The 18,333-nt window shown below is 42.3% G+C and overlaps 1 protein-coding gene across 6 annotated transcripts in view; it reads left to right on the top strand.

Moving 5' to 3' along the window:
• LOC117540860 (piezo-type mechanosensitive ion channel component 2) overlaps positions 1-18,333 on the top strand; it is a 111,831-nt gene that overhangs the window by 21,119 nt on the left and 72,379 nt on the right. For all 6 annotated transcript variants that reach the window (XM_034207762.1, XM_034207764.1, XM_034207763.1 and 3 more), the window contains exons 4-7: positions 1,971-2,013; positions 4,749-4,911; positions 6,542-6,803; positions 8,331-8,541. In XM_034207762.1, coding sequence (XP_034063653.1) covers positions 1,971-2,013; positions 4,749-4,911; positions 6,542-6,803; positions 8,331-8,541 — 679 coding nt within the window. The remainder of the gene's footprint in view (positions 1-1,970; positions 2,014-4,748; positions 4,912-6,541; positions 6,804-8,330; positions 8,542-18,333) is intronic.

Here is an 18,333-nt window from a genome sequence, read left to right as displayed (position 1 = left end):
AACAAAAGTGTGGTTAGTTCAAATGCTGAGTAAATAGTTACTTTAAAAAAACACTAGACAGTCTAGACCTGGTCTTAAAGGTGGGGTAGGTAAGTTTCAGAAACCGGCTCGAGATACACTTTTTGTTATATTCCATGGAATGCTCTTAACATCCCGATAGCAATGAATATCTGAAGTGCTTTGACAAAAAATCCAAGCTGTAATACTGTAAAAAGTACATCCAATCCGTTTAGCCGGCCCGGTACTTTCAAATGTTAGTGCACTCGAGCCGGTTTCTGAAACTTACCTACCCCACCTTTAACCACGAGGACTAAGTAAAAGCCAAAAAAAAGAGCATGCTTGTTTAACTTTATATTAAGGAAATTCATTTAGTTTCTATTAAATATTTCCCTAAATATGTTTTCATACATACAGTATACTGTATGTATGTATGTATGTATGTATGTATGTATGTATGTATGTATGTATGTATGTATGTATGTATGTATGTATGTATGTATGTATGTATGTATGTATGTATGTATGTATGTATGTATGTATGTATGTATGTATGTATGTATGTATGTATGTATGTATGTATGTATGTTTCTTCTCTTGGGAAAAAACACAAAAATTAAAATCAACTTAGAATTAGTTTTTAGCAAATAATGCAATACAATCTTTCTGTTATAAATATGCAAGAAAGGACTGTATTTAAAAAAAGAAAATGCCACCTAGGCTTGAAGAAATCATCCTGTTTTGATGTTTTATTTTCCCACTGTGTGTGTTGTTCAATTCAATTCAAAACCTTTATTTATCCAGGTAAAATCCCATTGAGATCAATGATCTCTTTTTCAAGGGAGACCTGCACAGTGTTGTGTTGCAGTCGGGTCACTCTGTCATCCATCAGTACGTTTAAACTGGGAGTAGTGGAGGTGGAGGACAGTTTCTCACAGTTGAGTAGGAGGACGTCTGCGGGGGAAGTGTTTGATGTCAGAGGTTATGTCAGGGGTTAGTCATGTGGGCTCCTCCCATCACAGATGTTTTCTTAATTTATTTTTTAGAAATATAGGTATCCTCCGCACTCTTTTCCTCTACTTCCAGCCCAACCACACAGCTCATAACATCTGTGATAGCGATGCTGTGATTTCCTGCAGCTATGTTATCCACTGATGAGTAATAAAGAAACACCGGGGTTTGCACTGACAGCCCATTACCGTTTATTCACCTTGAGTGGAATTCAGTTTCCTGGTCCTGACAACGTGCCTATGCTGTGACTCATTCCTTTACTGGATACTGTGGGTCATTTAGGAGGAAGACCTTTTTTCCCCTCTCTTTTCTCTCTGTGTATTTAAACATTTCATGCTGTTGTTACTCCAAAAAAAACCTCCTGAAAATGGTTTGCATACAGGTGACACGGCAGATGAAGTAGCATTTTTCCCGCGGTCTGTTTTGAGTTACTGACGTGTGTTGTAACGCCTTCACTGCGCTCCATAAACCAGAAACCTCAGCTCCTAATTAGCCTCCTAATACACCAACAAAACAGCCGGATACATCCAAATGTCATTGAGTTGAAATCCTCGAGTTTCAAACTGATGTTGTGTTTCCTCTGGCGGTACAACAAAGGCCAGTAAACCTTCGGCTGTTGTTCTCAGAGTGCCGGCTGAATACCTGGAAATCTCTCTCTGAGCGCTGAGTGACGTTCAGGAACACTTCAACCAGTCCCGTGGAAAAAAAACCCACATGAAATGTTTTTATTTCTCCTTCAGAACAGATGGATTATTAATCATTCTCCTGCAGATGAGTTATCAGCTGAAGCGAATGACATTTTCTGGCTGCTTTGAAGCAGATGTATTAATGGTTTGGTCAGAGGTTAATAAACGACTTTTACACACTAGATCCTGATACTTTATATTAAAACAAATGACCCAGTGTTATTTAAAGTGTTTTTTTATTTTTTTATTTACTGACTGACTTCATGTTTTGTCCAGGTTCCACGTGGGAGAAATCCATACGACAAATTGGCTTTGAAAGGTAAGAACATTATGAATGAAATGAACACTTTCACAACAATTGTATTCACTCAAATATCATGTACAGCTTAAAGAATTATTCTGTTTAACATTTTGTCAATATATTTATTTTATTTTATGATTCATATAGCAAGCTTGATGAGATACAGAAAATAAATCCCTTTTTAAATGATCTGTAAATCCCATTTCTCCTGACGAACATGATGACGAAGTTTGGATTTTTGTTGTGTTATGTACATTTTCCAAGTTGTGTGTTTGATGAAGTGGTAGGATTGTTTGATAGAGACAGAAGGGTCAGTAATAACAATCAATAACATGTATTTTTTCAGAATCAGCAAAGCCTTAGCCAAAATATTCATCCCACCTGTCAAAGATCCTGGTTCTCTTCCCCTGTAAGAGGTTGCATCATCTCTGCAAAGTGTCCTTATTATAGCAAACCCACAATAACATTAAACACCACTTTTAACATTTAGCCGCACTGGCCCGTCATCAAGGTTTCAAAACGCTCCTCACCTGTCCCTCTGTGGATTCCTGATGAATACTAAACCCAGTTACGTCGGACAATGAGTAGAGAGACCTATATTTCAAAGCTTTCGCCGCTGTCTCTGTCTCCTCAAACCCCCGTGATCGTGTTAGATGCGGTTTCCTAAGTACGGGAATGTCCAAACTCGGCCACATCCTCTTTCCAGTACTCAACGGCCCTCGGTGGATAGTATACTGTAAGTGGCGGAAGTAGAGTCGTAAACATTTTATCCCGGCTGCATCTACCTATTTTTGTTAGGGATCATATACAGTATATATTTACTGATGCATTGGCAGATGCTCTTTCCCTTTCACGTCCTGTATGGAGGAAAATGCAGAGTTGCTGAAGTCTAAAGTTTAACATTCGCAGCTGTTTGTGTGCTTTTCACCCAGACAGATCCTTCAGTTCCTCCAGCTTGACCTTTTCAAATCCTTTAGAAACACCAAATATTTATATCATTTCGGACATATTTCCTGATGTTAGGGTATTTGTAGTTTTTCGGCCAATCCCTGAAGAGTATATTTTCCCCTTGCAGCCTGAGGCAGTGCGGACAGGTCTTTGCTCTGCTAATGTTATTGTAATTTTCTCACAAACGGGGGAAAAGTCATTAAAGTTCCTGGCTCAACCTCGCGTGGCTCTGACGCTTTCCATCCCTTTCATCCAGTGAGGATGCACAAAGCTTTGTAACAGTAACGCGCATGGAAACAGACGTCCTTAATTAGATTGAACTCGCCAGCAGCAGCCAGTCCCAATTATTTATCCGAGTGTTTCCATTGCGTTGATTAGTTTTCAATTTGGTCACTTTTATAAGCTTTATATCCATTGAAGACCAGAAGGAGATTGTTTCTGTGTGAAATGACCAGTTGCTTAAAAGCTTTATCCAAACAGCTTTTCACTGCAGCGTGCACCACAGTGTTTTAAAAAAAAATCGAAAACACTTTAATTACACTTGGAGCTCAGCATGACATGTAAAGAAAACCCTTTGGTGGCCAAACACAGGAGATTGTTGTAAAACTGAAATAGAAGTCAGGACGATTAAAGTGAGTTTTTAAAGGTTTTGAAACCTGCTAGCCATTTCAAGGACATTTTTTATTTGCTTTAATTCTACATGCAATCATGACACCTCGTAAAACTTGTCCTGAGGCGGCAAAAAAACAAAACATCCCGCCTTCTGAGGCTGTCATGGCAACAGCTGGCTGCCACTGGTTAGCTTCCCGTTTGAATCACCGCTCTGGTATTTAGTTAGAGGTGAACAGACGTTTAACAAATGTTACAAAAGCTTTGTTTGCTCACAGCGATATCTCCACAGGAAATCAAACAATGTCACATTTTAGTCAAATAATGAAACACACACACACACTGTCTAGACCAGACCTGGGGTAAATATAATTTATTTATACATTTTTATTATCTGTACACAGTCCTTTTTATGTAAGAACAAGTCAATAGGTTCTGGCTTACTGTTAGAAACCCACAAAATCTGGTTTCGATTCATTTATGTGACGCAGTTTAATGGGGAAAATAGCTTATTGGTCATACCACCTTATTATGAACAAAGGGAGTAAACAAGTTTTCTCACGGTCTTTTTGTTTGAATGGAATTTCACAATAAGTTTAAAACAGGCAAGGCTTATTTCATTAAAGTGGGTGGTACTCCACATAAAAGCTGAAGTATTTAACACATGTTTAAATAACTGTCGATTAACGAAAGAAAACCCAGATTCCCAGGCACTCATGGGAACAGGTAGATTTTCCTGAAGGATAATTGCAGTAATAATATTTATTCTCATGAGTTTGAACGCAGTACAGTCTGTAGATGTAATGCTCAAGATATCTTCTCCAAGCTTGTTGAACTGCATTTTAAATAAACAACGTGACATGAAGATTTAGTAAAGACGAAGGGAGATGACATGAGACGATTATCCAAGATACAAACACACGACCGCACAAATATTTATGGTACTCATCCAAGTGAACTCAACAAGCAACCACACGTCTTAGGTTTTCCTACAAAAACTGTTTTACATTAAAAGTGATCGTCCATGGACAGTGAACTGTGTTGTACCCGGTCCCATTTTCTAGCGTTCGGTTGCCATCGTAGACTGCATGATTGCTCCAGATAACAACTTTTGGAAGATATTGGGTTTCAAATTTGACTTTGAGGACACAAGCTTTCTGTCAGTGTGATGCCTTCTGGTTTCTGTGTGTCCACAGTGTGATTGGTGCAGATGCGGGGAACGGTATCCGAGTGTTCATCCCCGACATCGGCATGTTTGTGGCCGGCCTGGTCATCTGGCTGCTGTGCCGCAGTCTGGTCCAGAAGAGACCGCCGGAGGACATGGCCCAGTACAACACTGACTTTGAAGCAGAAGAACAAGTGGGTCTCACACGGGGGGCCGGAGCTGCAGAATGGAAAAGTTGACAAGCTTATAGAGCAGTTTTCTTAACAGTTTTCAACCAGTACAATCTAATGATGGATTAATTGATAATAAAATCAATCAATGAAATGATATAGATTTATACATGTAAAAGTTTTCAGGAGACTGCATGGCGTCTTATTATTGGTGTCATTTGGCACAATGTATATAACAAAAACAAAAATACCTTTTGGGTTTCAAACTAGTCAAATTATGATAACTTGAAGCAAATTAAGTCACACATGTACAAGCAAGCTAACCACACCTCAGATGCTGCTCTCTCTTTTATATAATCGATGACCAAATCAGAACATAGCCTACTTTACAATACTAGTAATAAGAAAATACTGAGGAGACTTTTTTGGAATTTAGACTATTGAGAAGAAAAGAACGTACTGATTTGGATGAGGTAAATTGTGGTGATGTTTCTGTTCATCAACACAATCTATGGATGTGGATAATGACATTTTCCATAGTGTTGCAGATCCTTACTAAAGTGTGTGCGTGGCAGTGAAGTGATACATGTGGTGTCATGACAATATTTCTCCTAAATGTACAAATTTAATATCAAGGAATAACAAACAAGATATTGTAAATAACACAATGATCGTGTTGTACATAACTGATCAGAGTTGTTTACTTACTGAAGTGGCCAACTTACTCCTGCTTGATACGTAGCTTCCACGTTGAGCTTCTTAAACAGAACAGGAGTTTGAATAGCGAGTGTTGATGACTTGGAATAAAGCCCCCATCGCGTGGCAAGTCTTCCGTTCTCTTTATGACTCAGTGTTAATTAAATCCACATTCACCTTCTCTTCGTCTGAGCTGCTCACACTGACACAGATGGCCGCGCTCCCCATTACTGAGAAACACCAGGAATTCATCTCTAGCGCTTGCGTTGTGTTCGGGTTTTTAAATCTATCTGAGCTGAAGTTGTTGTTTGGCTTTGTACCACCCGCTACTTTCTTAGTGTGCGTCAGTCCTCTATGAAGCCCAATCAATGGCCCACTTGTTATTATGTCCCTTTTTTATTGAGACTTTAGGAAAAGAGCGACACATAGTTGGTTAGATAGAGTTGCCAAGGAAGAAGTGACTCAGTATCTCAAGCCCACAGAGGAAAACATCTGCTATGGGTCAATAAAGATGTCTCAAGCAGCCACATATGTATTTAAATAAGCTCAACTGGAGTATGCACTAGGGCTGTACCCGAATATTCGTTTGTTGGAGTACTATTTATTTTTTTTCAAATTGAATTTATTGAAATCTCCAATATCAACGTAAGAGCTTGTTCGGGGGGTGCTAACACTTAACTTTCTCCGTCTTTATATGTAGATATTACTTTTCTCCGTTAATCTCCGTCACGTTGTTTCCATAGCAACAACCCAATATTCGAATATTTGCTGCTGATTACTACCGAATATCCGGAGCCCGAAAAATGGTATTCGGGACAGCCCTAGTATGCACAGGGATTGTTCTAGAAGTGCTACCTGTAGGAAACAGTTTTCAGCACCATGGAGAGCTCTGACCTCCAGCAGCACCATCCATCACTCATATACTGAAATGTCACTTTATAATCCTATCCCCTAAAAGGAAGAAGAGGAGAAGCTGAGCCTGGACCACAACATCCTGCTGGAAGAAGACTACGAGGCGGGGTACGAGGCCGAGGAGGATGAAGAGGATGAGGATCTGGAGGAGGAGGAAGAGGAGGAAGAGGAGGAGGAAGCAAAGGAGAGCACCAAGAGGAAGATCCTGCGGCACGTAGCGGAGGTGGCGTCCAAAGTGAAGGATATTATCGGGAACCTGATCACGACTGCAGGGAAGGTGGTGGTCACCATCCTGCTGGGCATGACAGGTGAGCGGCTGTGGATGAGGAAGAGTGAATCTGTGTCTTTACTTTACAGCATTACAATTGGAATATTTAAGAAATGAAGATGACATTATCACATTCACAAAGTGTGCTTCCATTTTAGTTTGTGCAGGTTTGATTTGCAGACTGTAGTTAAGAATTACAAATGCTTATCCACAAGCTGTTGGCCCAGCTGTTTGCTCTCATCAGCAGGGGTGGTTCCCAAACGTGTGTCAAATAACCCAATGTGTGACCTTACACGTTCCATATGTCTATAATATGTCAACGTTGTTTTATTTAGAATAAGAAGAATGCTTTTTTGTTTAAATCATTTTAAGAGTTTTGAGGATAAAAAAAAAAAACAGGATTGAAGGAATTATAAAAAAATACAAATGCAATTTTGAGAAGAATACAGTATACAATATAAGTGCTGTACAGTCAATAAACAAAACATACACAAAGTTACACAGCTCAGCTCACACACCATAAAACAAGTACAAGTAAAAAGAATAGACAATTTAAAAGCAATATCAGCAACACTCTAAAATATGTTAATACGCTAAGGAGAAGAGGTGGGTTTTAAGAAGTGATTTAAAAGCAGGCAGTGTGGCGGCCTGTCTGATGTGCATGGGCAGATCGTTCCACAGTGCGGGAGCCGCTACAGAGAAGCAACGGCCCCCTCTGAGCTTTGACTTGGTTCTGGGCACATTCAGGAGCAGTTGATCCGCTGACCTGAGAGGGCGGGTGGGCTTGTAAGGGTGTAGCAGCTCAGAAAGTGGTCATGCCATTTAGGGATTTAAAAGCAAATAAAAGGATTTTGAAATGAATCCTAAAACGTATTGGCAGCCAGTGGAGCGAAGCCAAAATGGGGGAAATGTGGTCATATTTCCGTGTGCCAGTTAAAAGCCTTGCTGCGGCATTTTGCACCAGCTGCAGACGAGCGAGGGAGGACCCACTGACCCCCATGTAGAGAGAGTTACAGTAATCCAGCCGAGTGGTGACGAAGGCGTGGATTACCGTCTCAAACTGCTGTCTGGAGAGAAAAGGTTTTTTATTTTATTTCCAAGTCGAGAACCCCATCTTGTATTGGCTAGGTCAAACAGTATCTTCCCATTACATCGTTTAAACTGTCTTCTGAACTACATGTGAGGTGTAAGCGCTGTAGGGTCGAGGAAATGACGTCAACATTTAAGTCACAATCTTTCTAATCTTTTTTAATACTAGTTGAACATTACATTTTTATATTTGTATGTGTTTTTTTTTATATGTTTCTAGTTATTGTGCTTTTATTATGTTTTTAATTATTGTTTTATTATTGTACTCCCATTGTGTTCTTTAATATTGTAGTTATTGCCTGTACAGCACTTTGGTCAACTGAAAGTTGTTTTAAATGTGCTATATAAATAAATAAAAAGATTTCAAATTCAACAATTTACCTCCCGAGACCATTGAAGTGTTGTGATGTATTTATAACAGATGCTGAGTGATAACAATCATCCTGATCAGTCTTCTGATATGTGTTTATTCTCGCAGGTATCATGCTGCCCTCGTTGACTTCGGCTGTTTACTTCTTCATCTTCCTCTTCCTCTGCACCTGGTGGTCTCTCTGCCGGACCTTCGACACGCTCATCTTCAGCTGCATGTGCGTCCTCATGGCCATCTTCAGCGCCGGACACATCATCGTCCTCTACCTCTACCAGTTCCAGTTCTTCCAGGAGTCCATCCCCGCAGACGATGTGACCGTGTAAGTTTTTAAATCTTGAACTTTGTGCCATTTTTGAGATTCGTTTTGAACCTAGCACTAAAAAACATACTTTTTTTTTATCAGTTTAAATCAAAAAAGACTTTAATTTGTTACAACTTTGTTAATTAGATCTTGATGTGTATCATTTGACGTCCGTTCTGCCCACAGAAAAGGATGAGTCATACATTTTAAAAGCTAAATGCTATCTTTCCCCCAAACAACAGTGAGCGATGGGTCGATTTAGACACAAATTGCAATATATGGACTTAACGCGCGCTACATATTTCTTTAGTTAAACAGCACACGCTCAAACTAATGCTCCGTGCTAATGTGAGAGTAAAACGATGTCATGCACAGCGGCCAGAGCTCCTTTGACTCGAATGTATTTATAACGCCCGAGGCAAGTTTGTTTGAACGATAATAAATATTTAGTATTGTTACAAACAAGAAGGCAAAGAAAAAGGCAAACCCAGCTGGAGGGCGGATATATCAAACTCCTACTCACAGCACATCAATATCAGCAGCAGAGGTTGTTGGCTCTTCAACCAGGGATGTTTTATTATGCATGAGATGGAGACAATCAGCTGTCTGTGGTGAGGCTGTGGTTGGAGTTCAGCCACAGCGCTGCACATCTTGCCAGCGTGCGTTAGTCACAGCTGTAATGACTACAAACTCTGTAGCAGAACCTTCCTCCTTCACTAAGCTCACTCTGTCTGACTGACAACCTGGAATGCTGAGAATGCTGTTTATTTACTAATTACTCAAAAATACACATTAAGACCACCACCCTGGATGATTAACAAAACAGAGATGATCTGAAAGGAGGATCATTCAGCTTTTACAGATGCTACCAAGTTCTTATAATTTCAAATCATATGTCCGTATTAATACTAATACTGTTTTTCCCATTTACATCTTACTAAACAAAACATTGCCAACATTAGTCATAACACTTTATTAACAAAAATCCTCTAAATGTTACATTATGGTTAAAGGTAGTTCATGATAATAGTTAATCTACATTTCTTCTGAATATGCATCAAATGACTCGGTGATGTTATGTCAAATGTAATATACAAAAATGTAAAAAAGGACAAAGACATAACTGCTATCAAAGAGACAACAACAATAATATGTACTTATTCTCGGTGAACCGTCAAATAGGTAAAACAGTAAATCACTTCCCAACAAAGACCAGATGCAAACAGCTTAAACACATAAATATAATATAAAGAAACAGTAGATGTACTATGTTGCTGCTCTGTAACTTCAATGCAATTCTATAATAACTGTATTTTAAGTTTTTCTAGCTGATCTATTTTCAGAAATGACAAGTAGTGGAGCTTTGTTCCTATATTTATGACAACTGTCTTGTTCGGCCTGTCACTGCATCCCAAATAAAGGAGTTTGAGCGGAGGGTGACGATGCCTCTAACTAGTTACTTTTGTTTTATTTGCACAGGTTTAGCGGCCACAATAGCTGCACAATTATTTTGTGAACTCGCCCCTCAGAGTAGCTATTGTCTCAGAGTAGCTATTGTCTCGCTGCCCTTGGTGTTGCAGGGTTTTATTGATCTCACAGTTTCTCATTTGAAAGCTGTGCTGCTGTGTGTCCGAAGCGAGGCTATTTACAGCTATGTTTAGCTGAGGCTGCCTTGAACAAAGCTCGCTGCCTGCCATCCTCCTCCTCCTGGGTCAGATGGCAGATAAGGTGTGATTACAGACACTGCTGCATTGATGGACGTCTTGTTAGGAAACTCATTAGAATGAAAGGACCCCTCTCACACCATCGGCACAGTCATTAATAGTTTGTTTAAACTGTGCTCTCTATACAGTGACAGCAGTATTTAAAACTAGTTTCAAATCAAGGGGTCACCATATAAAAAGATACAAAAAACGACACTTCAAGGCTTTTAAAAATCTGACATTTTTACCTTTTTGAGCTTTTAGGATTCTCAAAAGTTATTAAATACTGGATATCTTTCCTCTTCAGGCTTCTGACAATACTTAAAACTTGTAATATACTCGATGTTACCTTTTACAGGGACTGAAATATCGTTAAAGCTTGTAAAATGCCATTTATTATTACCCGTTTGGCCCGATAAGTGCCCAAAGTGAGAAATTATGTACATTTTAATCTTTATGGCACTTTAAAATTCTGGAAAGTAAAATGCTAGAAAGTCACTTCCTCTAAGGGCCTTTAAAAAATCCTGAAATGAGACAAAAAGAAGGTAAACACGCAGCTCATAATCCGTAATCACACTCAGTCGCTGATGAACATTACTTCATGTTAAAGGGTCATGAGGTCAGAAGGTTGGGAACCTTTAATGGAGTAAATATGACAAAAGAAAAATGAATTATCAGTAAAGTTAAGACCCTAAACGTCTACATCGCTTCATTAACTAAACAGTTTAGTGTGTCCTACATTTGGGGAAGTACACCATGAATCTAATCTTCTTTGATTGTTCATTACACGCCACCTTTTCCATCCTCTGAGGTCTCCCCTCATGTGTTCATGTTGACTTTCCGCAGCGTTGAGGTATTTCTGTCTCTCGCCGTGTGAAAACTGAGGCCCACTTTGACGAAAGAAGTTACCCGCCACTGTCCTCTGACCCTGCCTGTTTCCTGTTGCCACCCTCAGACAGTCTTTTTTAACCATTGTTTTTATGGAGCATTCACATTGAAAGACACTAAAAAAGACCAACAACAACACAGAAAAAACAACAACACTAAACCATGTTTGTGACAACAATGGTACAAATAATGAGGCAAATACATACAAAACTTAAACTTAAGTCCAAGTAAATACAGGTAATGTAGGACATGCACATAATGGTAATGATAATAATTACTACAATTAAAAAAAATTCAAATAATAAGAAATACAATTAAAAAAATATATAAAACCGATAACAATAATAATAATTAAATACAAATTTAAATAATAATAATAATAAAACAAGAAAATAGTAATAGTAATATATATATTTATATACAAAGAACACAAATATAAATGTATAAATAAATAAAGGTTACTTTTCCTCGCTGTCCGATGCTTAAGACATATCCTTTTTTACCATAAAATGCTCCCAGATAGATTCAGACAGTCTGAGGGAAACTCTTCTGGTTGTAAATACGTGGAGCTGCGATTGGACAATAGGCCCCCTCAGTGCAGCCCTAATTGTGCTTGTTGACAGTAACTCGGCCTTGCTGTCGGGTGTTGAGTGAAGCTGTTGAGAGGCCTGGCTTCCACTCCACTTCCTGCCTCTCCTCCTTACAATGGAAGTCCCCAGTCATGTGACCAGTGGGCTTTCCCTCCCAGCTGCAACAAGAAACCGGTCAGGAAGTGTGATGGGGTCAGAGGGGCGCATCCACTCCTCCACATGGCACAGAGAGAGAGAGAGAGAGAGAGAGAGAGAGACTCAGTAGGCGTCTAGATCAGGGGTGTCCAAACTACGGCCCGGGGGTCAAATGCGGCAGTGGCGGTTCTAGACCAATTTGACTGGGGGGGCCAAGCTGGGGCCAGTTATTTTCTGAGAGGGGCACAATAAATGCAGGACGAAAAAGACAAAGACAGTATGAAGTAATTGCGCATAAGAAAACAATGCAATTCAGTTATTGGTACACATATTTATTTCAGATAGTTATAGTTAAATTTTTTACGCTCTAATGCATGGTTGTCAAACTCAAATACACAGTGGGCCAAAATAAAAAAATCGGTACTCGTCGAGGGCCGGACTGGTTCAATATTTATTGCAAAACGTATTGAAATGAACTTATTGCACATATTAAACCTGGAACTAACAAAGCTTAAATTATTGCCTATACAAACAACATGAAACATTAAATAATCAGTTGCATTAATTTCTTATGGCTCTATCTGCAGCTTTTCCGGAGTCATTTCTTATGATTACATTTCTCCACAGGCCAACAACAGCTTCAACAAAACTATTTCCCTCAAAGAACAAACCAAACATGCCCTGTTGTCGCAAGAAACAAAGTGCAGAAGGAAACATCCATTAAACTCAGTTTGCTGCTGTGATGCTAGTTCAAGCCAGATACTTGGCATCTCATCTTGGGTGCAAGTTCATCAATGTTTGGGGTCAGGCTCTGAGCGGAGGAAATCCTCAGGATTAAGTGAAGGTGTGCGTGCAATATACCGGCGGGCCAGATCTAATAGGCCGAAATTAAATCCACCAAGGGCCTGATTTGGCCCCCGGGCCTTGAGTTTGACACATGTGCTCTAATGGGTCCGACCAGAATGACAAATAACGTTCGTTCCGCCTATTCCGTCAGCCAATAAATCGTTTAATCATAAACTTCTCATTTTCATGGGGGCCACAGGGGGGTCCAAAGTCAGTGTTACTGGGGCACTGGCCCCCCCTTGCCCCCCCATAGAACCGCCCCTGAAATGCGGCCCGCGGACCATTTTGAATCGGCCCTCAGCAAATTCAAAAAGTATAATGGAATACGGCCCACAAATGAAACTTGTGCTTGTCTTATATTGTACTTCTTAAATATAATGACTTATTTACATAACCAGTTTGAAATACGCCCTTCATATTCCCTTTTATTATCATCAATCTGAGGCTTCTGTTTTAAGGGATGAGCTGCCAACACTCACAAGCATCATTTACCTACATGTGATTGATTTTGCTAACTTATAACTGAACTTCCATCCATCCATCTTCTCCCGCTTATCCGTGGTCGGGTCGCGGGGGTAGCAGTTCCAGCAGAGAGCCCCAAACTTTCTTTTCCCTGGCCACATCAACCAGCTCTGACTGGGGGATCCCAAGGCGCTCCCAGGCCAGCGAAGAGATATAATCCCTCCACCTGGTCCTAGGTCTACTCCTTGGTCTCTTCCCAGCTGGACGTGCCTGGAACACCTCCCTAGGGAGGCGCACAGGTGGCATCCTAACTAGGTGCCCGAACCACCTCAACTGGCTCCTTTCGACGCGAAGGAGGAGCGGCTCAACTCCGAGTCCCTCCCTGATGACCGAACTTCTCACCTTATCCCTAAGGGAGACACCAGGTGAACAAGTGACGTCAGCGGCTTCATTTGCCTAATCCACCCCCAGGGACTTTTTCCAGTGTGAACGCGATCTGTACTTAGTTCATGCGAACTAAAGAGTTCACATGAACTAAGTTCACATGAACCTTTGTGGGAAAAGTACCGCAGTGTGAAAGCGCCTCTTCACTTGGGGTAAGGACTCATTCCCTACTTGGAGTGGACAGTCCATCGGTTTGCTGCTGAGAACCATGGCCTCAGATTTGGAGGTGCTGATCCTCATCCCAGCCGCTTCACACTCGGTTGCGAACTGATCCAGTGAGTGCTGAAGGTCGCAGACCGATGAAGCCATTAGAACCACATCATCTGCAAAAAGCAGTGGTGCAATCCTTAGTCCACCGAACTGCAGACCCCCTCCCCCATGACTACGCCTCGAAATCCGATCCATGTATATTACAAACAGGATTGGTGACAAAGCACAGCCCTGGCGGAGGCCAACCCTCACCGGAAATGGGTCCGACTTACTGCCGAGGACCCGGACACAGCTCTCGCTTTGGGAGTACAGAGATTGGATGGCCCTGAGTAGAGACCCCCTCACTCCATACTCCCGCAGCACCTCCCACAGTAACTCCCTGGGAACTCGGTCATACGCCTTCTCCAAGTCTACAAAACACATGTAGACCGGATAAGCGTACTCCCAGGCCCCCTCCAGGATCCTTGCGAGAGTAAAAAGCTGATCCGTCGTTCCACGACCAGGACGGAATCCGCATTGTTCCTCCTCAATCTGAGGTTCGACAATCGGCCTGACCCTCCTTTCGAGTACCTTAGAGTAAACTTTCCCGGGGAGGCTGAGTAGTGTGATGCCTCTGTAATTGGCACACACCCTCTGATCCCCCTTTTTAAAAGGGGAACCACCACCCCGGTCTGCCACTCCTTCGGTACTGTTTCCGACTTCCACGCAACGTTGATGAGACGTGTCAACCATGACAGTCCCTCAACACCCAGAGCCTTCAGCATTTCCGGGCGTATCTCATCCACCCCCGGGGCTTTGCCACTGTGGAGTTATTTGACGACCTCAGTGACCTCCCCCCGGGAGATTGGTGTTGATCCCCCGTCATACTCCAGCTCTGCCTCTAACATAGAGGGCGGAGTTGTCGGGTTCAGGAGTTCCTCAAAGTGATTCTTCCAACGCCCTAACACTCCATCAGTTGAGGTCAACAACGTCCCATCCTTACTGTACACAGCTTGGATGGTTCCCTGCTTCCCCCTCCTGAGGTGTCAGACAGTTTTCCAGAACAACTTTGGTGCCGCCCGAAAGTCCTTCTCCATGTCTTCTCTGAACTTCTCCCACACCCACTGCTTTGCCTCGGCCACGGATGAGGCTGCTGCCCTTTGGGCCTGTCGGTACCTTGCAACTGCCTCGGGAGTCCCCCGGGATAACAAATCCCTGAAGGCCTCCTTCTTCAGTCGGACGGCTTCCCTGACCACCGGTGTCCACCAGGAGGTTCGAGGGTTACCGCCCCTTGAGGCACCTAGGACCTTGAGACCACAGCTCCCCGCCGCGGCTTCGGCAATAGAGGCTTTGAACACCGACCACTCTGGTTCAATGTCCCCAACCTCCACAGGAATGCCCGAAAAGCTCCGCCGGAGGTGTGAATTGAAGGCCTCCTGAACTTGGGCCTCCTCCAGACGTTCCCAGTTCACCCGAACTACACGTTTGGGCTTACCAGGTCTATCCAGAGGCTTCCCCCGCCACTCGACCCAACTCACCATCAGATGGTGATCAGTTGACAACTCCGCCCCTCTCTTTACCTGAGTGTCCAAAACATACGGCCTCAGGTCCGATGATACGATAACGAAATCGATCATGGACCTTCTGCCTAGGGTGCTCTGGTACCACGTACACTTATGAGCATCCTTATGTTCGAACATGGTGTTTGTTATAGCCAATCCATGACTAGCACAGAAGTCCAGTAACAAACCACCACTCCGGTTCAGGTCAGGGGGGCCGTTCCTCCCAATCACGCCCCTCCAAGTGTCTCCATCATTGCCCACATGTGCGTTAAAGTCTCCCAGCAAGATTAAAGAGTCCCCTTCAGGAGCCCCATACAGGACTCTTTCCAGGGTCTCCAAGAAGGCCGTATACTCTGAACTGCTGTTGGGTGCATAAGCACACACAACAGTCAGAGTTTTCCCCCCCATAACCTGCAGGCGTAGGGAGGCGACCCTCTCGTCCACTGGGGTAAACTCCAACAACGAAGCCCCTAACCGGGGACTTGTGAGTATCCCCACACCCGCCCGGCGCCTCACACATTGAGCAACTCCGGAGAAGAATAGAGTCCAACCCCTATCCAGAAGTAAGGTTCCAGAGCCGACGCTGTGCGTAGAGGTGAGCCCAACCAGATCCAACTGGTAACGCTCCACCTCCCGCACAAGCTCCGGCTCCTTCCCCCCCAGAGAGGTGACGTTCCACGTCCCCAAAGCCAGCTTCTGTCGCCCGGGTCTGGTCCGTCGAGACCCTCCGCTTTCACTGCCACCCTTCTGGCAGCGCACCCGACCCCATCGCTGTTTCCCGTAGGTGGTGGGCCCGCGGGACGGAGAAGCGGAGGTGTTGCCCACGTTGCCTTTTCGGGCTGGGCCCGGCCGGGCTCCGTGGCAAGCCCGGCCACCAGACGCTCGCAGACGAGTCCTCCTTCTGGTCCTGGCTCCAGAAGGGGACGCCGGACTTCCTCCGGGCCGGGTATCCTCACTTCCTGTGTCGTCTTTCATGAGGTCTTTTGAACCAATCTTAGTCTGGCCCCTTGCCTGAGACCAATTTGCCATGGGAGACCCTACCAGGAACACCAGGAACACAAGGTTCCGGACAACACAGCCCCCAGGTTCATCAGGGCACACAAACCTCTCTACCACGGTAAGGTGCTGGTTCTTCAGATAACTGAACTTATGAGGCAATATACCTCTAGTGAGCGGCCCAGCCCTCCGTATATTTTTCTGTATGTGGCCCTTGGTGAAAAAGGTTTGGACACCCCTAGTCTAAATCTATGTGGCTGTCACTGGGACACGTCAGCAGACTTCCTGTGGAGTACAGGATCTTTGTTTTGCTCAGAGGAAGAGGAGTGAATCATATAGCATCCTTTGTGGTACAAACAGAAGTCTAGCGTCAGTGCATTTCGATTAGATTCCAAGGTTAGAGAGTCGAAGGAAATCTTACTGACAGGAATGTCATCAATAGAATAGCACAAGGGGGTTGTATAAGGTACTTATCCGTAGTCAGTGTGTAGATAATGGAGAAGCAGACAGGAGTTATGGCTTGCAAGTAAAGCAAAGGTTCAAAGGCTTTACTGTCATATGCACAGAAGCTACAGTGCAGATATGGCAAGGAAAATCTTTAGTCTCATCCAACAATGCAACGTAAATATATATAAGACATAAAACACATTTAAAATACAATAAAATAGTGTAAGATGATGCAGTAACGCAGATGAAGTAAACCATATACATGTTAAAATAGTAAGTAAAAACAATAATCTAAATGTTGCAGAGAATGTTGAAAGTGTGTAGATGTACTGCTTTGGACAGGTGCCGCAGAAAAACGTCTCGGGGTCTTAAAAAGTATTAAAAGTTGATAAATAATTGTAGCGAAAATTAAGGCTATTAAAAAGTATTAAACGGCATTTTCCAAGGTATTAAATGTTGTAGCTTGTTTTCAATGAGTATATAAATGGTCCAAAGAGGTTGTATTCTACAGTGTGCCTGAATGTAATCATTGCGTAGGTGTGTAGTGTGATTCTGTGTAGTTTATTTATGGAATCCCGTTGGACTTGACGTCATCTGAACAGGACATCGCACGCTCACTGCTTGATAGCGCACGAAGGTCCGTTTACGCTGGTTGTTAAACATCGTTATGGGGAAATGCAAGTCTGCGTCCAAATGGTTGGAAGATAAGGAGGAAGGACAATCAATACTGTATATAGTCAATGTGAGGTAAAGTGTGTCGCCAATGTAACCGGTTAAAACTCAAAGTGGCGATGAGGTCTTAAAATGTATGGAAAGGGTCTTAAAAAAGGTCTTAAAAGGTTTTACATTTGACTTCAGGATTCCTGCATATACCCTGATTAACATAAACCTGGCATAACTACAAAATCAGTTTAAGGTTAACCAAGTCACAGTTTGCCATCTCAGATTTAAAGGCGTGAAGAAGAGAAAGTGTCCATTATTTATCAGAAAAATAAAACAATGAAAAATTATTATTCCTTTAATCACACTCCTCAGATTAAAGTTAATACAATGTTTAATATATAGGCCTCTGTGCACGGACAGCATGACTCAGCAGTTCCTAAAATCCTTTGTGTCGTTTGCATCGGCTCGTCCACGCTGGCTGTGTTTCTGTGATCGATCATTTGTTTGAAAGACTGAGAACCCAAGGCCTCACACGCTGAATTGAATGTAATCAATCGAACAATACACTTATGTTGCTGAGAACCGTCTTAATCCACTGATTAATAACTCTGCTTCAAAAAGATTTAAGAACGAGTATTCCTCTCTTTGCTGTTGTTGGGCGACGCAATTCAAGAAAGACAATCAGATTTTCTTAATTGTTGTCTAATAAATAAATGTTAAGTTAAAGGATGAAAGGTTTTTTTTTGTGAGATATAAAGTCCCTAAAAAATTAATGAGTTGGAAAAGAGAGTCAAACTTTGGTAGACAAATAATCCTGACTGCAACTAATTGTTTTTATTTTATAGTTTTGTTTCTAAAACATCAGAATAAAAGGCCAACAAAATG

This window comes from Gymnodraco acuticeps, unplaced genomic scaffold, assembly GCF_902827175.1.
Source record: "Gymnodraco acuticeps unplaced genomic scaffold, fGymAcu1.1, whole genome shotgun sequence".
Lineage (NCBI taxonomy): Eukaryota > Metazoa > Chordata > Actinopteri > Perciformes > Bathydraconidae > Gymnodraco > Gymnodraco acuticeps.
This window is presented reverse-complemented; position numbering and strand designations above follow the sequence as displayed.